Source organism: Cricetulus griseus (assembly GCF_003668045.3).
Source record: "Cricetulus griseus strain 17A/GY chromosome 1 unlocalized genomic scaffold, alternate assembly CriGri-PICRH-1.0 chr1_0, whole genome shotgun sequence".
NCBI classification, from domain to species: domain Eukaryota; kingdom Metazoa; phylum Chordata; class Mammalia; order Rodentia; family Cricetidae; genus Cricetulus; species Cricetulus griseus.
The window spans coordinates 93,023,517-93,047,691 of NW_023276806.1; the positions used below are offsets into that span (position 1 = coordinate 93,023,517).

Below are 24,175 nucleotides of genomic sequence, written 5' to 3' on the forward strand. Positions count from 1 at the left end.
ATAGTTGTGGAAATGAGTAAGCAAGTCTATTAAGATCTTTGAGCTGTCTACCACATTAAGAATTACTGCATAATCATGTAATAAAAGTAGCTCCATATTGTTCCATATTGGATGCTTCCTACATAGTCCCATGCAGTGGCCTCACCACATTCTGTAAATCTCTCATATGAATCCTTACAAGCATCATCATCTCTATTTTATAAACAAATACATTTAGACTTAAAGAAAAATCAAATGAGTCGATATGATCAGCATATTACTGATAAATGCTAGAGCCAAATTTTGGAAATCAGCCTGTCCTGACATACTTCCCTATATTACACTGAAGTCCTAGGGTACAGCTGCAGAGATGGCTCAGAGGTTAAGAGCAGTGTCTGTTCTTCCAGAGAACCCTTATTGGAGTCCCAGCACTTACACGATGGCTCACAACCATTTAGAACTCCAGTTCCAGGTCTGAGTCCTCTTCTTGCTTCCATGGACACTAAACACATGGTGCACAGATACACATGCAGGCAAAACACCCATATAATCCATACACATTTTAAAAATAATTTTAAAAAAATTAAAAACTGAGCTGGGCATAGTGGCACTTGCCTTTAGTCCCAGCATTCAGAAAGCAGAGGCAAGCAGATCTCTGAGTTCACAGCCAGCCTGATCTACATAATGAATTCCAGAACAGCCAGGGCTACATAGAGACACCATCTCAAAAACAAAAGTTCAAGGTTGCTCAATCTTTAGACAATGCAGCATGATGTGTCTATGAATGTGCTGGAATGCAATGAAGGATATTCTGGGAGGTATTTGGCTTGTGGGCCACAGGTTTAGATACAGGCACAATTAATCTTTTTAGGGTTAATACATACATATGTATGTATGTACATACATACATATATAATATTCCATCTTATTCAAGAAATTGTTGAAATAAACTTCATTCTGCTTGTGTTTGAAGAGGATTCCAAGGTTAGGATAAGCAAAACCCAGTAAGATTGAGATTATATTGCACACTTAAACACACAGGCATATGCATCATCCCCCCCCACACACACAATGATTCTTTGCAAACTATATACTATAAACAATACATTTTAAAATGAGACTTTGTTGTTTTTATTGGTGTTATTTTCAACAATTACTTCTACTTTAATAAAATGTTAAAAGATTCTATTTAAGGAAAGATCTATTACAGTTTCTGAATTAGATAACTACAAATTGACCAAGACCACAATTAATACCTGTATCTGATTGCCTTGCCCTGGAATAATGTGTACTATTTTATGATCACATCGTTTTAAGAAAATAAAGGCTAGCATCTGATATAGAAAAGCTGGGCCATAGTGTCACACAACTTTAATCCCAGCATTCAGGAGATAGAGGCAGGAGGATCTCTGTGAGTTTCAGGCCAGCCTGATTTATATAATGAATATGAGGACAGTCAGGACTATATACAGAGACCCTGTCTCAAAAACAAACAAAAAAAATTTTAACATTGTGGCTAAGATTCAATGTGATTATATTGTTAATGATTTGCAAGTATTTTATTGGTTAGTCAATAGCCACAAATCAACTAATTTAACTCAGTCTTTAACAGGTAATTTTAAAAAAACATGTTTTATCTGACTTTCAGAAAATTTTTGAATAAATTACCACTATAAAGAACTTTTGAATTCATTATTATCAGATTAATGCATTATTTTTTTCTTTTTTGAAAAGTCTAACAGTATAACATGTTTGAAAACATCAAAAGAAAAATAAGTAACAGATATTTGGACATTTTATTGATCTATAGTCACTGTAAAAAATTAAAAAGGACTGGTTTTAGAAAACTATGACCATTTATTGAAAACAATCATTTTTTATAAGGCCAGTTTTATAATCTGATAGTTTATAAAAGCTATATATATCATTCTTACTATACTTTATATACACTAAAACTAATAGTACTAACTTAATGATTTAACAGCAAAATTACAAAGTTTCTAAGTCTAAACAAACAAAAAATAATAATCATTTTCTAAATATTAGTGAATTTAAGAAACCCTAACCAATAACTTAGAACACTATTTGAAATAACTTTTTGATTTTTTCATCAATAATTTTTTCACAGTAATTTTTAATTCTGAGTCACTACATAACATATGTACCTTTGAACACCTTTGAGGGTGTTCAAAGTACTCTCACTACATATGACAATAAAAGATTGACTTTATCAATGAAAATCGAATACATGCATTTTAAATCATGCTAGCTATGTAATATTAATATTCAGGGTACACATAAAACTTTCCACAAATGAACACTAACTTTTCTCCATTGTTCCAGGCAAACAATGTCCCATCCTTACTAAATGTGTAGACTTTGCAATTTTTTCCAGATTCCCTGAAAAAAAAATAAAGTTTAAATTAAGACATTAATAATCCTTTTTAAAAAATCTGATTGAAAAGCCTACAATCCATTAATTCAATGACATAATTTATACAAATTTTTGAAAACATTCCAAAAATGTTTGTCTATTTAAATACTTCATCTCTTACATCATAAATGTTGTGAAGTCTGATGGAAACTGGTTTTATGCAATCAGATAAACCTTCAGAAATAGATCATTTTTTTGGTGAGTGGTTTGAATGAGAATGGCCCCCATAGGCTCATGGACTTGAACATTTAATCATCGGGGAGTGGCACCACTTGAGAAAGATTAGGAGGTGTGGCCTCGTGGAGAAAACATGTCCCTGGGAGTAGGCTTTGAGGTTTCAAATCCTCAAGCCAGGCCCAGTGTTTCTCACTTCCTGTGGATCCAGATGTAGAACTCTCAGCTACTCTCCAACACCATTTCTGCCTGCATCACCATACTTCCCACCATGACAACAATGGACTAAACCTCTGAAACTGTAAGTAAGCCTCAATTAAATGATTTCTAAGAGTTGTCATGGCCATGGTATCACTTCACAGCAATAGAACACTAAGACCAAAGAAGCCAAAACAACGAAACTGAATGTGAAAGTTATTAGCTGTCACCTCTGAGCAAGCTGAGGGACTGCAGTGCAGAGGCTTTGTAAAGACTGGCCCCACACTATCTATAAAACAAAACAGTAATAGACAGAATACTCTCAAGGACTAAAGGGTCCCTGAATTTGACTAAGTTATTCCTTCAATTTCCCCAGTGGAGACTTAATGTATAAAAATAATCCAAAGATCTTAGTAAATGGTGATGCAGGCTTCTGAATATCGTCTGTGGAAGTATGTCTGGTGTCAACATTCTATCAAGAAATCAAAACTATGTAAGTATTACAACTCTCTACTGGAGATGGACACTATGACTATATCTAATAACAATGAAGACCTAGCCAGACAGAAATGTGTTTGAGTATTCATGTACACATCTACTGGTGTAGTGACATTAAGTGGGGAACTTTGTGGCAAACAAATATTTCAATTGCTAAGTAACAGTAAATGTACCAAGAACTAACCAATATGCCCATTTAAGCCACACATCATTAATTTACCTTAAGATATTATTTTGCTTCTGCTTTCATTAAATAATGGTAATTTATACTCATTTTACAGACAATGAAACTTACAAAATACCTTTCCCATAAAACAGTTATGAACAAGATGTTTCTTGCCTTACTGTAGTACAACTCATTCTCAAACCTGAAGACAGACAATTTCTATTCTTACTAATTCCTCCTAGGTTATAGCCTATTCCAACCAACTCATATCTGCCTACCTCATTTTGACTCCATAATCATACCCTTATCTCGATGGTTATAAATAGTATTTGTTTGTTTGTTTTATGACACAAGGCTTCTCTGTGCAGCCCTTGATGTCCTGGAAGTTGCTCCACAGACCAGGCTGGCTGAGAGATCCACCTGCCTCCCAGATGCTGTAATTAAAGGCATACACCACCATGCCCACCTCACAAACAGTATTTTAATAACTTGTATTAGAATTGTCTTTAGGACTGATGTCAATTTTATGGAATCCAGAGATTAATTCTTTTTGTTGTTGTTGTTGAGATTTTATTTGTATAAGCGTTTTGCCTGAATGTAAATCTGTGCACTATATGCATGCAGAGCCTGGGGAAACCAGAAGAGGTCATCAGATCCCTTGGGGCTGGAGTCCGAGCAGGTTGTGAGCTGATGTGTGGGTACTTGAGTTGAACCATGATACTCTGAAAGAGCAGCCAGTGTTCTTAACCACTGCTCCATCTCTTCATTCATTAATTCTTTTTTTAATCTTGGCAAATGAGAAAATTTGGTTATTTTCCATACAAATATATAATAATAGATGTAATGTTTAAATTATATACATGTATAATTTACTTATTTTTTTGAGACAGAGACTCACTATGTAGCCCTAGCTGTTCTGGAACTCACTATGTAAAGCAGGCTGGCTAAATCTGCCACTCTGACTCCTGAATGCATGGATTAAAAATATGGGGCTGCCCAGTCAATACAATTTAAATACAATGTATTTAAATAAATACAAAATGTAGGTACTCACTGCCAAGCCAGGTGGTGATGGCTCATGCCTTTAATCCCAGAACTTGGGAGGCAGAGGCAGGCGGATCTCAGTGAGTTCCAGGACAGCCAGGACTATCACACAAAGAAACCCTATTTTGAAAAGCCAAAAACAAAACAAAAAAAGTTAATTCAAACACTAAAATAAACATCAGTGGCTGAAGAGGTAGTTCAGCAATTAAGTGAGCATTGGAAGATCTTCCAGAGGACCCTGGTTAGATTCCCAGTACCCATATGGAAAGTCACAGCTGTCTCTGACTCTAGACCCTGGGGATCTGATACCTTCTTCTGGCCTCTGCAGGTACTGTACACATTGGATGCAAAAGGGTCTGGCCTGGTCTCAGTCATAGAGATAGCACAGAGGTCATTTGGGCTATTAGCCACCTCTGGTCCTGGTTGTGGGAGCTGGGGGAGCCTCTGGCTATCATTTAGATTACTAGCGATCTCAGGTCTTGACTGTAAGAGCATGATATGACCTGGCCAAACAAGTAACACAGATCACCAGGCAATTATACTTCCAATGGAAGAACAGGTTTTTCATCTTCCTATTGGAAAAATAATCCTATATGCTAACATTCCTGGTTTCTCTGGACATCTATGGGCACAAGGATGTTCATGCTATGCTCCTGCTCCCAACACTGAGTCACCACTCTAGCCCCATAAATAAATGTACAAGATGAAATCATGAGCTCATATGAATACATACTAGTCCTTATTCTCATGCTAAAATGATTTAGTTCTTAATGAAATTAATATAATTATTCTAATGGTTAATTTTGACTGTCAACTTGATTAGCTTGAGAAATGTCTATAAGATTAGCAAAGCTCACCTGGTGGTATGTACATGAATGTTGGGGAAGAGGTTATACTTTTGTTTCTAAAGAAAATGAAAGGCTACAGAAAACTAAAGACAGGTGACTATATTTTACCTGATCAAACATAAAACAGAAAGTCATCTTTGGTTGACTTGTATACAATGCAAAGTCCACACTCATGTTAATGCAGATATGTTTGTTACCTTTAAAAGTTTGTGTGTTTTCAGAGCAAGGGGACCAGACATGAATGAAAACTGGTAGCCCAGGTGATCCAGACTCTCAGAGCACCTCTGTTACAGTTTCCTCTGAGTTCTGCATCCACAACAGCTTCAAAGCTGCTAGCTGAGATGGCCCAGCCACACAGACTATTCTAGTGTGGACTGCAGATTGCCACTGCTCCCAGACAATAGGAAGTAGTCTATGCCCACAATCCCAAAGTGGGGTATGGGTGGATTTTGGTCATTTGATGAGTTACAAATGTTTGTCATATTTAGTGGGGATATAGGAATATAAGATTAAAAAGCAACTATTAACCTCAAATATTTAATGTTAGTGTGGACATTGGTATATTGATACAAATTTAAAGTTATTTTTGTTATATAGTATATTTGTTACTACTCTTGTTTGGGGTATTGCACCTAGACATTTCATTTAAGAACGTAATGTATGATTAAGAAATGCAGATTGGTAGTCATATGTAATAATCAAACTATAGTCATGTTAGGTATGTTTTCAAGGTTAAACAGATAGATGTATTTTAGATAGGTGATCTTCAAATGCTTCAAAGACCGACGAATATGGCATTTAAGATATTTAATAACCTGAGGCTTTTCATTACAATGAGACACATTTGCCCTGGCCTCCATTATGTGAAGAACCTCCTCTGCAACCTGCCACATTTATGTTCTGCTCTAGTACAAGGGACTAGTCAACCAATGACTGGAACCCAAATAAACTCCTTCCTTTGTTTACTCAAATATTAGGTCATATGAACATAAAGGTAGCAGAATTACTTACTCTTTTGATAGCTTCAAGTAGCAACAATCTTTAGCTCACAATAACACTATTGAATGTATTCAATAATTTTGCAGATCTTCATAAGATCATACTGCCATTCTATTCTATTCTTATCCAATTTTATTATTTAAAAGATTACATAGACCAATGTCAAAACCATATGTATGGCAAAGTTCATTCAGATGTCTCCTGAATCCTATTATGCTGTCACGTGTCACAGGTTATCATTTTTACTTTAACCTTCCCATGGTTTCTTTCAAGGAAAAAAAAAATATATCTAGTCAGATACATATTATGCACATATATTTTACTTTCTTCCTTTTTATATCATTTTCATCTCCTGGCAGCATAGTGATTACTAATAGTGACTTAACTATCATGTTTGCAAATTTTTCTCATTCTAGAAGATGAAACTTTTCCAAACTAAATGCATGAACTCAATTACACTAACATCTATACTTTTCCTTTCTAAGCCATTAATTCTTTTTCTCTTCTTTCTTTTCTATATATATATTTTTAAGATTTTTATTAGTGTGCACATGCAGCATACACCCATGGAAGCCAGAAGAGGGTGTTTCATTATGAATAATTGTGAGCTACCTGATGCAGGTGCTGGGAACTAACATGGATCCTCTGGAAGAGCAGTATGTGCCCTTAATTACTGAGCCATCTCTCTAGATCTTAAGTTGATGATTTTCAAATCCGAAGATTATTTTTTTTACAAAGAATAAATATTCTTTCCATCTTGTTAATAAGACATCACAAGAAACTAACTTATCTATTATTTTTCTTTTTGATCAGTGGACTGAGAGATGGCTCTACAATTAAGAGCATTCATTGCTCCTCCAGAAGACCCAACTTCAGTTTCCAGTGTCCACTCGGCAGCTCACAATTACCTGTTCCAGAGTATATAACATCCTCCTGATTCCATGGGCACCACACACACAAGTGTTGCATAGACACACATAGAGGGAAACACCCATACATAAAAATTAAAACATTTTAAGAAATATCAACAAAAATCTTTGAGTGCATTGTATGTTTCTTATTTATCATTTGACAGAAGCTATACCTTGGAAGCACTGTGCTTTCTGTAAAGTGTGGTGGTCCATTCACCATGTACAGTCCTTCTGATCCTCGAACTAAAGAAACAATGGAAAGAAACTTGATTACTCTAAGAAGTACCCAGTGATGATATTGAATGTTACTGAAAAGCAAAGGGTTTTCAAAATACAGTGAAATCATGAAACATTTCCCTATATATAGGGAAATATATATATATATATAGAATGTTAACATTTCAAGTCCACTTTCTTGCCTTTTCACATAAAAATCATGTAAATGAATAGAAGTATGCAATTTAAGAACTTCAAAACAACGTAACCATCAAAACAAAACAACCGTGTCACATTTGAAAGGGCTCTAACTTACCTGGATACAGTTAAACAAAGAGAACACTAACAAATTCAAACAATCCAAGGGAAAGATAAGAAAGAGCATCAAAAACCAGAATGAAGCTTAAAAAGAAGCTGGAAAGAAGAAAACAGGCCTCAGACCTAGAAGACAATAGATGGTGAAGTTAAGCAATGATCTTAAGACTAAAACCTCAAGTGTTTCAGGCTGATTTCTAAAAGCAGATTTGCATTTTGAAAAGATCAGTCTGGTACAATGTAGAAAATGAACTGGATAGAGAAAGTCTGTAGTAGTCTCACAGAAGATTGTGGACATTTGATTCAGAGTGGAGCAGTAGGGATGAAAAGCAAGCAATGAGGATGTAACATGTAGGAAAATGTAACAGGACTTAGTGGTGGGTTGCTACTTCAACAGCACTGAATACACCCAAGGGAAGAAAATTTAACTAATGTTCATGGCTTCCATTACATTTCCACTTCTCCTAGTTAGTCTCTTTCACCCTTCTCTTACCTACTAGGAAAGCAATAAGGTTAATAGATTGGGTGGGGTGGGGTGGGGGTTGGGGGTAAGGCTGGCAGTGGCCCACGCTTTTACTCCCAGCACTCAGGAGGCAGAGGCAGGAAGATCTCTGTGAGTTCAAAACCAGCCTGGTCTATAAGAGCTAGTTCCAGGACAGCCTCCAAAGCCACAGAGAAACCCTGTCTCAAAACCCCTCCCCCAAAAAGAAACAGTTATTAGACAAATACTTAGCCTGACTAAGAATTAACTACCTCAATTTTCAGTATCAGGCAATCCAAAAGAACCGTAAATCATTTTTAGTTAGAATGAAAGTGAGAGAACCATAAATGAACAAAATGATAGGTACATCTTTATGGAGTTGCCAATTTAACAAACAGTAAACAAGTAAGTAAACACATAAAAACTCTAAGTTTGTTAGATGTAAGTAAGCAAACAGCTGGTTGCCACTGTTTCATATGCAGAATAGCAGCTGAACTATTAGGGGAAGACAGTCCCCACCAGTACCCAACCATAGAATGGAACCTATCAAGCTTCTCTATCCATTTCAAAACTGAAACTGTGTACACAATGACTTACAGACTACTTGATGTGCTCCTGTATGCCTCCACTATGTGCTAAGTGTTAGGGATTAAAAAGACTTTACCACTGTCTTCAGCATAATTTCTAACTAGGTGTGGAGGCACTCCTATCATTCCAATATTCAGGTGGCTGAGGCAGGAACACAGTTTGAGGCTAGTTTGATCTACTGCTATAATATGAACCAAATGCTGAACCCTTTGTAAAAAATTATGAAATTTGTAAAATGCCTGTGCCAAAATATGTCCTAGATTTTAACACTGTGAAGGTTTGTGAACTTTTTTTTTTTTTTTTTTTTTTTTGAGACAAGGAAGGACTCATGATATGGCCCCAGCTGACTTAGCTAGAGCTGTCTATGTAGACCAAGTTGGCCTGGAACTCACATAGATTAGCCTTCAATGAAGTCCCATGCCCAGAGGAAGTAAACACATTATATACCTATTATTATTATTATTGTCTTGTGTGTGTGTGTTAATTGACCTTATATACATTAAGGTAAGTGTATCTACGACTGAGCTACCTCTATAGCCTTGAAGTTTTATTCTTTACTGCATTCAAGTTCTGCTACCACACAGGGAAGGCAACAGCATTTCTCAGCACCAAACCTGCTGCAATGTACGTTAAGATACATTAGGATTTCGAATAGGCTATATTTTCTTAATACTAGAATTAATTTTTTTTAAGAGTCAGTATCTCACTATGTAGCTTTGGCTAGCCTAGAACAGTTTTAAGTAGGCCAAACTGGGCTTGAATTCACAGAAACCCAAACACCTCTGCCCCCTAGTGCTGGATTAAAGGCTTGTGCTACCACATCCAGCATAAGTCACATGGTAACAAACATTATAGGGATAAGACAAATAAAAGTTTTCAAATATGGCGTTTATCAAGGACATACCTTAGTTTTACATTATGTAGAAATTTAGCCAGTGTGAGGTCACTACACTAACGTGTAGTAGAATCTAACACACTAAACTTTTTCAGATTTACATACAGATCTTAAAATGGCAAACTGTCAGTATAGTCCTAATAAGGATGCAATGTAACTATAAAATGTGTATGTGATCAAAGTATTCTGTTACTCTCACTACTAGCCCAAGCTCATGTGCTTGGATGGACAAATAACACCTCAGCTAGACTAGGAAAAGCTTTCCCCCAGTTCTAGTGACTTTTCATTGGTAGCACTCTATATTGTTCATTTCTGACAACAGTATGGGAACTCTGGATATTTAGACAACCATAATGGCTTTTCTAAAATCTGTATTTAAGATTTATACTTCACTAGGGCAGATTATAAATAGCACTAAGAAAAAAACAGCAACAAGAAGAAAAACAAAACCCATGTCAACCATACTCTCACACAGAACTGAAGTCTTAGAAAACAACATGTGCCATTTTAAAAACCAGTGTGAAAACTGCCATGTTTTTCTGGCTTAAGTAGCACTCATTGTCTAATGTGATCTATTCTTGGTATCTGCCTTTTTTAGGGACAAGCAATATCTTGAGCCAAATTAATCAACTGCTTTTCAACACGCATATCCTCATGTTCTTGTTCACTTGATTTGATTTTTATTTTATTGATTTACTTTTGAGACAGTCTCACAGTGTACTTCATGCTGTCCTGGCACTCACAGCAATCCTCTGACCAAACCTCCTGAGAGCTAGATGTGAACCCCCCACATTAAGCAGTTCATATTTACATTCTAAAAAAGGAAACTTTGAAAACAAAATACCCAAAGTTACATTTTTGATGATTTCATTTGTGAAATACTTTTGAAATGACAAAATTATTGTAATGCCAAACAAAACTGTAGTTGTCAAGAACTGGAACAATAAAAATTTTATTGAAAAATTGAAATACAAGAATTTCTTACACTATATTCTGATAGTGGCTTCACTGAATACAAATGAGGACATAACCTCTTCAAGGTATGGCTGAGATTTTATTGTCAGTATGAGGAACATCCAGAGGCATCTGAAGAGTCCAGACTGAACCAGGCCATGAGATGAGAGCATGAGGAGGAAACAAAAAGGAATAGGAGAGAGGACCAAGAGAGAAAGAAGGATAGCCAAGAGAGAGCATGGCAGAAATGGTAGATTTTTTTAGGACTCAGGAGTTATGAGAAGGGTAGGGAACTCAAGTGCCTGGGTTAGACAGGTTTATGGTAAAGGGTATGGTGAGAAGCGCTGAGAGGAGACAAGACTCTACAACAGGTACTTACAATGCTGAGAGGCTAGAATGTGCTTTAGTATGCTAATAGGCACCACCATTAGTCATTTGTCCTGAGTTTCTCTGGGTCCTGACATATATGTATGTTATGTTATCATTGAGGAAACCTCAGTACTTTTTTTTTTCTGTTCTGCAACTTCAATGAGTCCTAAATGGTATCCAAATAAAAAGATTTTTTTGTAATTATTTTTAGTAACACTTTGATGACAGGATAGCAGAAATTAAGTAAACGGAAACTTTAAGACTTCAACATTAACCAAAAATGGTCTTGCTTTTAGAACAGCAGACAAAAATCTAAGGCCTCAAAGCTTTTAAATAAATGCAACTCATTTTCTCAATATACAGTGTTCTGACGAGGAATTCAGTATAATTACAAGTGTTTGAATGTGACAAAGTGAATAGAATGTAAAATTTGCTAAAATAGTGTATTCACACTCAGTTATGAGTCCATATGTGATGACTAGAAAGTTAGTATAATGGGTATCATTTTTACATACCTAATATCAAGCCACTAATTTTAAGAAACACTAATTTCCTTTAAGAATATTCAAACGTGAAAATATAATTTGGTCCTGATCTCCTGATTATTAGTTGGATGATACAAGGATATAGAGTGAATCAAAGGCAGAGACAGCCAGCCTTGAGATTTCTGTTGGGAATGCTGGCCAAACAATGAAAAGATCTCTCCTTTGGAGTTACTAAACTTAATCTATAATTAAGAATGTTTAAAAGATTAAGCAGGATGTCTAATTGGTACAAGATAGAGTGGAAATATCTGAGTATTATCCTGACCCTGCAAATTTGCAGTGTAAATATGGCCAAGTAATCTTTGGGCTTCTAAGAATTATGAGACTGTGTCGGCCTTGGGAGGCAGAGGCAGGTGGAGCTCTGTAAGTTCGAGACCAGCCTGGTCTACCAGAGCTAGTTCCAGGACAGCCTCCAAAGCAAAAGAGAAACCCTGTCTCAAAAAACCAAAAAAAAAAAAAAAAAAAAAAAAAAAAAAAAAAAGAGAGAGAGAGAGAGAGTGAGAGAGAGAGAGAGAGAGAGAGATTGTCATTCTTCATTAATTTGATTATACACAAATAATCTGCTCTTCATTTATTTTCTTTTGTTTAGTGCCTATTATTTACTGGGTTCTGGACTAGGTACTGAAAAGGTGTGAATGAATAAGACTCTACCCCTAACATCAAGAAGTTTACAGTCTAGCAGGGAAAGAAAGTATCCCAACAGAGAATTTCCTTTGTGAAGTGTAAAAAATAACCAAAAACACCCTAGTATATAGAAGGTATAAAAATATCGCAGAAAGTATCCAGGAAGTGTGGGAAATTGCTTGGAAGAAGCTTGCCAAATCAACAGGAAGATTAGGATAATCCCAAAGAATAGTTTAAAGGAATTTATCAAACAACTCAGTACTGATGGAATACAAAATAAGATGGGATAGAAAAGCAATGTCAAGAGCTAGTCCAATATTAAAAGTGATCCATATGACGGGCTAAACAGGATCGACTTTACACTGCCTCAAATTTTAAATAGAATTCAAATACTCATTTAGTATTAAAAGCTCTAAGTAACAAACTCATCTTCATGACGCTAGAGAAACTATTTATTTAATTACATAATTATTCCATTTAAACAGTTTCAGAGGGCTAAAGAGATGGTTTAACATTAAGAATACTTGCTGCTCTTCCAGAAAACACCAGTTCAGTTCTGAGTACTCACTTAGGGTGAGGCTCACAACTGTAACTTCAGCTCCTGGGAATCCCACACCCTCTTCTGAGCCTCTTAAAGCCTGCACTCCTGTGTACATGCTCACACACAGATACATAAAGTAAACAACAAATCTAAACAAAACAAAATACTCTCAGCCTGGCATAGTGTTTAGCAGATTATAGCTATTATTTTGTAAATATTTGGTGGATAAATTACCGTCTAAATGAATAGGCATGGATCTTAAAATGTATTCCTAGAATGGTTAGATATATAAAGGCTTTGCCATGCCTCAGAACGACGTAACTCTCGATTCTCAAAAGGAGACTTTTTTCCTAGTGATCTCGTCCTTTCCCGATGTTGTTGAAGAGTTCATTTTCCTTTAAACCACTACAAACTGTGTCAGCTTCAAATTCCCAAGAGTCTCCTAACGTTCTACGTCTAAAATGCCCTCAACTGCTTCAATAGAAAACGTTAGACTATCATTATCCTGCTCAGGGCTGCCACCCCAGGCCACATCCTCATCACGAAATCTAACCTGTACGTGCATTTTCTCGCTGCCTATTCAGTCCTACAAACCTCAGGAAAGTATGGAGTAAATAATTTTTAATTAAGTTCGGATGAATTTAACGTGTGGAGTCGCGTTTTTCTTCTATTATAGAGGCAGGCGGTTTAAGAAAGGTCCAAGCAACACCAGTTTTGCAGACAAGAGGTCACACATCCAGCCAGCACTGTCTGTCGTCTGTCTATTCCCGTGGACGATGAAGAATGACGGACGGACTGGTAACTGGGAGGAGGGAATATTAAGAGGCTTCACTTCCCACGGCCACGCTATTACCGGATGAAATCGAAAGACAGTCTGGTCCTTCCGAAAGCCACGAGACAAGGCGAGTCGGACTCCAAGGCTCGCCAGGCAGTTCTCCAGCGCAAAGACCCAGGAAGAAACCACTCGGAAGAAAGCGTGGCTCGCCCTTTCGGAACTCACCTGTCAACAGCGGTGTGGACGGCGCCATCTTGTCCCGGAAAGAGAAACCCGTGCGCCGGGGTGAGAGTTCAAAGAAGGCCGAACCCGGCCTCTACACGTCTCCCCAAGCTCGGGGACAGCAAGTTGGTGTTTCCGGCGCCGCCAGCGTCGGGGCCAACTCGCTTCCGGTCTCTAGCCGCGCACGCGCAGCTCAGGGTCCTCGCTTTCGGGAGCGTGAAAGGGCCGGGCTGAGGCTGCGGCCCGCCCTCGCCCTCCCTCCCTAGAGCGGGCGGAGTTCGCACTTCCGCGGGGCGGGGTCTGCCCAGTGCTGACGTTGGCAGCCGAACCCGGAGTAGTTCGAGGCTGCCGGCTGTGCTGTCCGGTTGTCGTGCTCTTGCTCCTCGGCTCCGCGGCCTGCTCTCCCCTGGCGCGCCCCCCCTCGGCTGCTCACACCGCTGTGGTTGGCGGCTGCCGGCGCTCCGGGACCCCAACGCTGGGCATCCAGGCCCGGTGGCCGTAGGTGGCGTAGGCACCGCGAGCTGAGCCTCCCGGCGGCCCGGGAGCGGCGAACGAGCAAGTCCGAGGGGTTCCCGGGTCAGGTGGCGCCGCGAAGATGGTCGCCAAGCAGAGGATCCGTATGGCCAACGAGAAGCATAGCAAGAACATCACTCAGCGCGGCAACGTCGCCAAGACCTCGGTAAGGAACAGCGGGCGCCCTTCTCCATTCGGACGCCGGATCGGGGGGCCGAGGCCCGCGCCGGGGCCGCGGCGAGTTCTCCCCCAGACCCGCCTGACTCTGGACTCCAGCAGCGGTGGAATCTGGGGCGGGAGGAGAGATCTGTGGGATGCCGGGTCGGCGACCTGGCCCTGGGGTTGCAGGCCGCGGGAACCGGGGATCCGGGTGGTTTCTTTGCGTTTGAAACTGAATTTTCCTTTTTTGCAGAGAAACGCCCCCGAAGAGAAAGCGTCGGTAGGACCCTGGTTATTGGCCCTCTTCATTTTTGTTGTTTGTGGCTCTGGTAAGTGTTTGGGGGCTCTCTCGATTTTGGAATGACGTGGTGACCGATTAGTGGTGAGTCCTACGCGCTCGTTGTTCTCAACCCACCTGCTGAGAGTTTCTCAGAATTGTTTCTTGTGAACCAAGTTACTTCTGCCACAGAGGGTGGTGCCACAGAAGTTTCTCCCACCTTGATTTGTGCACATAAAAGACAAAAAAAAAAAGAGGAGATCAGATCTTCCTAGTTAGCAGTTGGAAGAAGTTAAAAGACCAAACAATTTTTGGAATAAGAATGACTTGTAGCCCCATTGTCAAAAATCTTAAGAGAACATCTCGAACATATTGAAACTAGATTGAACTGTGCCAGCATTTAAGGTCTCTGTCCAAAACTGTTTATAAAGTAAGATAGTCGAAAGAATTGACTGACTGTAGAGGAAACATAACTTCTTAGGCAATTTAATGTGTGAGACAAATGTTTTCAGGTTAATAAAGCATATGTTGAGAAATCTTAGTTACTGAGGCAGCCTGCTTTTAGGGTGGTAGACCCTTGCCTCTGCAGATGTGTTATAGAATGTCATCCTGCCCCGTGCTAATATGCAAGCTGTTAATATTGAGACAGATGCTTTTGTTTTCCGCATTCTACAGTTACTGGGGTTTCCATTTCACGTTTCACTTTGCCTTTTTCCTAAACTTAACAACTGGAAGCTTTCTTGATACATGGCCAAGAGCCTACCAGTTTATATAACCCAAAGATTATTGGATTTCAGTTTTGTGAGAAAGAAGAAATGTGCATATGTTAGATTCGTGAGAAATAAACTGAAATAAAAGTATTTGGTAGAAAAACTTGTTTGTTTTGGTGCTTTTAACTTCTAAAATAATTTCCTGTCTGGGAGCTCTCTTGGACACCTTGCAGGTAAAATTCAGGAACCTTCGATTAAAGAAATAATTTGAGTTGGAGATGCAGCTCAGTTGCAGTCCTAGATGCATGAGGCCTGGGGACCATCCCCAGCACCACAAGATAATAATAATGTAAAGGCATTAATTATTCAGTGATGATAAACCTGCCTGCACTTCCTATTATAATAAAGTTAAATGAGCATTTGTAACGTTTTTCTGGATTCTGCACCTACCGTAATAGATTACTTTTCAGTTGACAGGCCTGTTTTAGTCAACTTATTTTAATATTTTCTCTTTCTCTTTACAGCAATTTTCCAGATTATTCAAAGTATCAGGATGGGCATGTGAAGTGACTGACCTTAAGCTGTTTCCATTCTCCTGTGACTTTTAGCTTGAACTCATTCCTGATGTTCGATGCCCTGGTTAAAAACAATTCAGTAAATCATCCTGCCTCAGAATGACGTTTTCATATCATCCTTCATGTGGCATTCCAAGGTTTCTTCAAGAGCCATTCCAGGTTTTCTAGTCCATACCACAGTGCCTTGCAAAAGCACCACATGAATAAAGCAATAAAATTTGATTATTAAGTTCCAGTAGTAGACTGTACTTATTCAGTACAGAATGAGTTTTATGTGGTTATTAAAACTTATGGCTAATTAGATTAAATCTGTGTAGACAGGGTATAGATTTTGTTAACCCTAATGTGTAAATGCAATTAGCTTAATTTAAATTTGGAATCTTAAGGTTTTATATAGCTAGGCAATTTATTACTCTCTTGAATTGAAAGCACACTCCATTATAGGGTCATGTAACTATCCTATAATAAGGTGCTTATAAGTGGACAACTACACAGCCTAGTTCTACCACAATCATTGTCACCTATTTTTTTTTTTTTTTAAGCTTCAAGGGCATAATATAAGTAGAGATGCTAACAGCTGCATCTGTTTTAACTATAATGTTTCTGTTACACAGCCTTGAATTTTGCATGAATAAGTATAGTCACCCAAGATCCCATCTGAAAATCTGTTGAGCATTTTGTAACTTAATCAGTGATTGCAGTTTCACTAAAAGCTATCATGGTGGAATGAAATGAGGGAAGGTTTGCTTACATCATACTGATTTCACCAGAATTAACTTAACAAGGGGTTTTCTGTGCAAGACAAAACTTAAGGGGGAAAGACTATAAGAAATAAATGCCTCATCGGAACATGTTGAGTCCAGCGTGCCATAAGATATCTTAGCATGTTAATTGCACTTTTAATACCAAAAAGGCACATCAACTAAAAAGCTATGATTGAAATGCCCTTAGGGTACTAGGTCTATCAATCTAGATTTTGGAATTAAATGAATTTACTGATAAGGATCAGTCTAGTCTTCCTTTGTATGACTTTGTAGGTTGTGATTGATCAAATTTTCTTTTTACTAATAGTAAGGGTGAGAGTGATGAGGCAGGTTTGGAGTTTTTTGATACTGTCCAGAACTTGATGCAGAAGCCTAGCAATTTCTGTGTTTATGAGTTGGAAGAAGCCTGCTTATGTTTCCTTTGTTATAGCCTCACTCCTGAGGCAATTTCTTAAAATAAGCTGTTTTCAAAGAAACAGAAGGAAAATTTGCTACCTGTTCTGTGAGCAGTATAAACCTCACAGGGGACTTTGTTTCCCCTCAAATGTGGAAGAGAGTAAAGGAAAGGGGTAGTTAGGGATGTACAAGAACTTCAGTGTATTAAACAGGAAAGAAAGCTGGCTGTGGGTCTGCAGGGTCATCACTGATGCTTACCTGCCTCTTCACTCATAAGTGAATCCCTGCACTTGATTCCCTCTGAAGCAAGTCTTAGTTACTAAGTCTATTTTATTATAACTTTAAAAGTGAAAGATCCTCTAAATTTGTAGCAGGTGCCTTATTTCCTTTGAATCAAATCATTCCATACCAGAATTTCCCTCAGTTTACTATAGATAATTGGCTTTAAGGTATTTTTGTTTTTAAACATACATTTTAATTAATTTGTTAAATTGCTATAACAATCATTTCACATTTGTAAAATTACATTCCCTTTGTATCATGTAATTTACCTATTGAGTGCATTTTATATTCAGGTTGGATTATGCATGTTTGGGTCAATGAAAGCTGTGTCTGAGTTATGGTTTAAAAATAAAGTTCCTGGATATTTGATGCTTTTGTTGTAAAAGAAAATATTTTTGCAGAGTTCTTATTTGAGTACTTTTCATGGTTCATAGAAAATTATTTTTTAAAAATTTATTATGTATACACAGTTCTGCCTACATGTCACAAGAGGACACCAGGTCTCTTTATAGATGTTTGTGAGCCACCATGTGATTGCTTGGAATTGAACTTGGGACCTCTGGAAGAGCAGCCAGTGCTCTTAACCTCTGAGCCATCTCTCCAGCCCCCATAGAAAATTATTTTAACAAATGCCTGTATTTAGCCAGGTGGTGATGACACATTCCTTCAATTCTAGCACTCAGGTGGCAGAGACAGGCAATTCTCTGAGCTCTAGGCCAGCCTGGTCTATAGAGTTAGTCTTAAGAGGAAAGAAAGAGAATACCTGTACTAATTGTCTTAGTTAGGGTTACTACTGTTGCTGTGATGAAACATCATGACCAAAAAGCAAGTTGGGGAGGAAGGGTTTATTTGGCGTACACTTCCATATTGCTGTTCACCATCAAAGTTAAGTCAGGACAGGAACTCGCAGAGGCTATGGAAAGATGCTACTTACTGGCTTGTTCATGGCTTGCTCAGTTTCTTATAGAACCCAGGACCAGCAGGCCAGTGATGGCACCACCCACCATGGTCTGGGCCCTTCCCCATAAATCACTAAGAAGTGCCTTACAGCTGAATCTTATGCAGGCATTTTCTCAATTGAGGTTCTCTCTCTTCAGATAACTAGTATGTGTGTCAAGTTGACAGACTAGTCAGCACATTAAATAAAAAAACAGTACTGAGAAGCACACATAAGGTCTGTAATTATATGTAATAGCAAGGAAAATGTGTAAAAAGCAAGAAAATTCAACACTTTCCCACTTAGCATATAGTTGTTATTACCCAAGGTCAGTTCAAAGAGAAAGCACATTTCTTGGATCCCACTTTTCTACTCAAAGTTTATATTGTAATGTTTAGCACAGCACGGAAATAAATTTACCCGAATACATTTAATGATTTAGCTCTAACAGAGCAAGGAGTTACCATTTCATTGTATGTGCTAGGTTGTATATAGTGTTGCTGGAAATAAGTAGGCTTCTTTGTTTGATTTTTGGTTTTTCGAGACAGGGTTTCTCTGTGAGTGTCTGTCCTTCAACTCAACTTGTAGACCAGGCTGGTCTTGAACTCACAGAGATCCACCTGCCTCTGCCTCTGCCTCTCGAGTACTGGGATTTAAAGTGTGTGTCTCCACGGCCTGGTAATAAGTAGACTTCTAAAGTAACACAAGATTTTCATTGTAGCAGGATTGCATTGTTACTGGCTTTGACTTATACAATGTTTATTCCCATTTTCGAGGCCAACTTGGGTTCTCCATGAGGCTACTGGTGGTTTGGGAGCACACAGGACCACCCTACAGAACTGTTTTAACTTAGAGCTTGACATCTGTAAAATTTACAACATCATGAAATTCTCTGTTTAGAAATTATATTCCAGTTTGAATTGCTCTCCACCTCCCAAGGCAGGTAGTGGGAGTTCACTTCAGCAGTAATTCCACCTCTCTGTGCCTGAGTTTCTTTCTGATTGATGTGATAAAACACTCTGACAAAAGCAGTATATGAGAGAAAGTGATACAGGGTTCCTTTTGGCTTGCAGTTCCATGTTGCAGTCCATCATAGTAGGGAAGTCACAGCAGCAGGAACTTGAAGTTGTTCACATAACATCTGTAATAAGGAAAGGGGCGATGAATACATACAGTTTGCTTCCTCCACTCTTAAAAAGACCAGGGTCTCCTACCTAGGAAACGGTACCACTCGTAGTGAATTGGTCTTCCATCTCAATCAATCAAGATATTCCCCCACAGACATGCTCAGAGGCCCACCTCCCAGATGACTCTAGATTTTGTCACCTTAGCAACACTAACCACCACACACCCATAGAGCTTTTCCCATCCAAACCCAGCTCCACTTGGATTAAGATAGCATGACCTTACTTACACGAAAGTACTAGTGAGCAATGAAATACTGGAAACTAAAGAGAAGAAAAGAGTAGTCATTTATGATTCAAGTCCATGCATGTTACAGAAACAAGACAGAACTGTGGGAAGTTTATGAACAAAATATGCATCTATCCAGTGATTACTAAGTAACACAGATAGAGCTGTGAGTAGAGTTCTACAGGCAATGACCAAAAAGGCCTGGCCATAACTGCTACAGTAGTTCAAAGGAAACATGTAAATGATGTATGATATCACAGTTTTGCTGGGGGACAGAAGCAAAGCCAAGGTTTTCTGACTCACTACTCGCTAGAAACCACAGACCTTATCACAAAATTTATGTGCATTTCATATTTGCTTTTAGAAAAGCCCTTTTTTCCCCAAGGTTGCTAATTCAAAGAAAAAAAAGTCCTTTCATAAATTTCATAAAAGAAATGCACTTTCTTTTGAAAGCTAGGTCAATGGACATTTACTATTGGTTTTTCCTATAATAGAAAAATGCAAAATTGTATCAGTAATGTTATCAGCATAATATATTTATGTACCTCTCTAGAAATCTACTATAATTTCATTGTATTTTATTATGTCATCTGCATCTGTGATGCTGAAAAATAATTACAAAATAGTTATTTTGTCTGTAATGCCAGCTCTTGGGAAGCTGATGTTGGAAAATTGCCCAGAGTTCCAGTCCTGCAAAGTGAGACTCGGAAGGAAGAAAGAAGGTCTCCTTTTGTCTTTAAAGATAGGAATCCCCATAATTTTTCCAGAAGTGAAATCTGAAGATAAAATTTAGGGCCTTTTCATTTCCATTAGGATGGAATAACACTTTAGCCTTTGTTTTCAACAGCACTTCACATGGCTCAATTTGCCTTTTCAGGCTCGTCCTTCACAGCTTCCCTCTATAGAATTGTTTTAGTTCTTGTTTTCCAGATTTCCTGTACTTTTACACACACACACACACACACACACACACACACACACACACACACACATACACATATACACACACACACACTGCATCATTCCCTGTCTTCTCAGATCCGTTTTCATTACAGGTCTATGCTGAATCTGTTAGAACTTAGTATCTTGTCATGCATATCAGTTTCAGGCATTGCTTTCTTAAATCTAGTGTGCCCTCCTACTTCCACCACTCCCAAACCTCTACTGGGACTCAGTATATTAGCTGAGTGAAACAATACAAAAGCAGTAAATCTTGATGGTGATAACAGGTCTTCCTGCTGGGCATGGTGGTGCATGCTTGTAATCCCATCACTCACAAGGCAGAGACAGGAAGATAGAAGGTTAGAAGTCAACCTGGACTATATTTGGATACTGTAGTCCCACCCCAAATAAACAAAATATAGTATCATAATCCCAGCTACTGTGCTACAATAAGAGTCTCAGGATAGTCTGGGCAGTTGAGAAATAACCTTACCTTCAAAAACTTTTAAGTGGAAAAAAAGCATACCTCAGTGTTAGATGGCTTGCCCCACTTGCATGAAGCCTAGGGCTTAATCCCCCAGTGCCATCAAAACAAAATAAAAAATAAAAACACACCATAACAAAATGTATGTGTTCCTGTACAATACTCCAACACTAGAGTTACAGTCACCCACCACTTAAACCCTGGTGACCTAGTTAAGAGCTGTGCTTAGCACCAAAATGCAGTTTCTTGGAACAAACTCACCCAAGATAGGTTTATAGGCTTGACATTTGGAAATGCACCAATAATGTGATATTTGTCTTTTGTCATATTTATAAAGGTCACATTAAGTGTTGAGAAAACCAACAAGCATTTTTATCAAAGAAATGTTAATACCTTACCATACCAGTCAGTCAGGTATGTTTGCTATTTGAGCCTGTGCCTTGGGGCTTCAAACTGCTATCTGCTCCACTTCCATCTTCAGTTCAGGGAGGGGCAAGAATGCCCATACATCCTTCTCCATGCAAGACCCATGCAAACCTCATGTGTGTTCCCCATACCAGTTCTAGCCCTTGGGAACAGGTAGCCCCTCCTCACAGGGCATCCCTCACAGCCACAGCATAGCGACTATCATTTAGGATGTGGTGTGATTACCAAACCAGAGGTCATGCATTTAGCCAAGACTCTCTGGGTCTTTTTGGAAAATGCCCCTGACTCCAGTACTTAGCCCCAGGTGTCCTGGAGCGCTGGAGACTCCAGGTAGGCAAGTTTGGTTTTCTGTCAATAACATAACTTCGAGGTCTAGAGCACATATAGGTCAGGAACTGAGTTGATAATTTCTGATAAAGCTTAATAAAGGTAAATAAATATCCGGAGTATCAAAGCATACTAGCACAAGAGCACAATTGTTGAGTTACTCCCAGAGGATTATGGGGAGAAGGAAGCTACCTCTGGGGATGAAACCCATTTCCAAAGATTGAAGTCACTTGTTCTTGCTTACAATATTAAGATCTTTTCTGATGCAAGAATCTTCTGCTAAGCGTGACATTAAATTCCACCCTCATTGCCAAGTGCTCTTAGGGAAAGTCAGGCCCAACCTCATCTAATTGTCTGTCACTGAGAACAGGGTCCACAACCATTAGTAACTGTAAGCCCATTAAAAATAGCGTCCCACCCTGTTGTAGGCCCCCTGAATCTGAGCTTAAGTTTTCCCAGGATCTGTCTATCTGTCTGCAAACTGACATTGGAAAATGTTGAAAAAGGACTAGACTTTCTTTTTTTTAAAGTATTTTTAAAAATTATTTCAATGTATGGGTGTTTTTTGTCTGCTTATATGTATGTTCACCACGCATGTGCAGTGCCCATGGAAGTGAGAAAAGCGTGTCAGATCTGCTGAAACTGGAGTTACAGAGAGCTCTGAGTTGCCAGCTGCCTTGTGGGTACTAGGAGTTGAACCTAGATCCTCTGGAAGAGCAGCCAGAGCTTTCAGCTGCTGGGTCATCTCTCTGGCCTCCCACAAGACTAGATTTCTAATTCTAGCTGTGGCACTAAATGGCCTCATGGCCTGAAATCTTACAACCTCCTTACTTTGCTTGACTGAGGAAAAGGAAATCCCTCTGCCTCAAACAGCTGTTATGAAATCACATGGTAAAAGCACTTTGCATAGTTAAAAATGTTCAGTGCAAATAAAACACCACTGACTATGTGAACTTCAAAAACAAAGACATCTGATAGGGAGAGGGACTTTCCTCACTAAAGACTGAAGAAACAGCAGCCTTCACATAGGCTTGACAAGAACTCATTCATCCTTCAGTCGCTAACTATTCATAGATTTTCCTGTGTAATTTTACCTTCCGAGAACTCTGCCTTTAGAATAACCACTGAAAACTTGTAGCATTGTGATTCATATTCGTCTGCTTAGCCAACAGGAAATTCGTTTTGCATGTACTTGGTTCTCAAAGATCTGCTGCACTTGGAAAAGAAAGGTGGGGGGGAGAAAGAGGCTAGGGGGAATATTGGTTTCAAAGTTTGTTCATTCAAAGGCCCTTATGACACCTCTATTATTATACAACAGACTTTCCCTTTGCAAGTGAAAAAGACAGTATGCAAATATACAGACTCAAACACCTGTCCTTGGAAATGTTTAAATTCTCATTAAAAGAAAGCAAAACTATTTAGAAACCACAGACTATGAGTGAATACTGCAATCATTCTAAAACTAACCTCAGATTTACAGAAAAGGTGCAGATCACATAGAAAGTTCTTGTCTATTTTTTATTCAGCTTCCTTTAAGATTGATATCTTCTGGGGCTAGAGAGATGGCTCAGAGGTTAAGAGCACTGGCTGCTCTTCCAGAGGTCCTGAGTTCAATTCTCAGCAAGCACATGTTGGCTCACAACCATCCCCTGTGAGATCTGGTGCCCTCTTCTGGTGTGCAGATATACATGGAAACAGAATGTTATATGCATAATAAGTAAATAAAATCTTAAAAAAAAAAAAGACTGATATCTTCTACATACTAGGCTACATTTGTCAAATCAAGAAACTAGCAATTGCTGGGTGGTAGCACACGCCTTTAATCTCAGCACTCAGGAGGCAGAGACAGACGGCTCTCTATGAGTTCCAGACCAGCCTGGTCTACAAGAGCTAGTTCCAGGACAGCCTCCAAAGCCACAGAGAAATCCTGCCTCAACCTTCCCCACCCCCAAAGAAACTAGCAATAGTTTGGCATGGCTGCAAATGCCTGTAATCCCAGCACTGCTCCAGGAAGGCAGAAGCAAGAGGCTGAAGTATGAAGCCTGAGCACAAAGAGTACACTCTCATCTCAAACAAAACAAAACAGCTGGGGAACAATGCTTTAACTCCATTTGGATTTTCCAGGCATTGATGTTCCTTTCTTTGCTTCAGAACCCAGTGTCACCAAATTGCATTGTAGCCCTTCACTTGTTTT

The 24,175-nt window shown here is 38.8% G+C and overlaps 2 protein-coding genes across 5 annotated transcripts in view; one reads left to right on the forward strand and one right to left on the reverse strand.

Moving 5' to 3' along the window:
- Positions 1 to 13,932, reverse strand: part of Eif2a (eukaryotic translation initiation factor 2A) — a 29,882-nt gene extending 15,950 nt beyond the window's left edge. Inside the window, exons 1-3 of one of the 4 annotated variants that reach the window (XM_027391653.2) lie at positions 13,780 to 13,932; positions 7,425 to 7,494; positions 2,305 to 2,379 (exon numbers count right to left, since the gene is read on the reverse strand). In XM_027391653.2, the coding sequence (XP_027247454.1) occupies positions 2,305 to 2,379; positions 7,425 to 7,494; positions 13,780 to 13,807 (173 nt within the window). In that variant the 5' untranslated portion in view covers positions 13,808 to 13,932. The other 3 variants (XM_027391655.2, XM_027391654.1, XM_027391656.2) reach the window with 3 other exon arrangements.
- Positions 13,933 to 14,105: 173 nt separating this feature from the next.
- Positions 14,106 to 17,821, forward strand: Serp1 (stress associated endoplasmic reticulum protein 1). Its single transcript, XM_027391657.2, has 3 exons — positions 14,106 to 14,455; positions 14,702 to 14,777; positions 15,960 to 17,821. Exons 1-3 carry the CDS (start codon positions 14,372 to 14,374, stop codon positions 15,998 to 16,000), a joined length of 201 nt encoding a protein of 66 aa, XP_027247458.1. The 5' UTR covers positions 14,106 to 14,371; the 3' UTR covers positions 16,001 to 17,821.
- Positions 17,822 to 24,175: the final 6,354 nt, after the last annotated feature.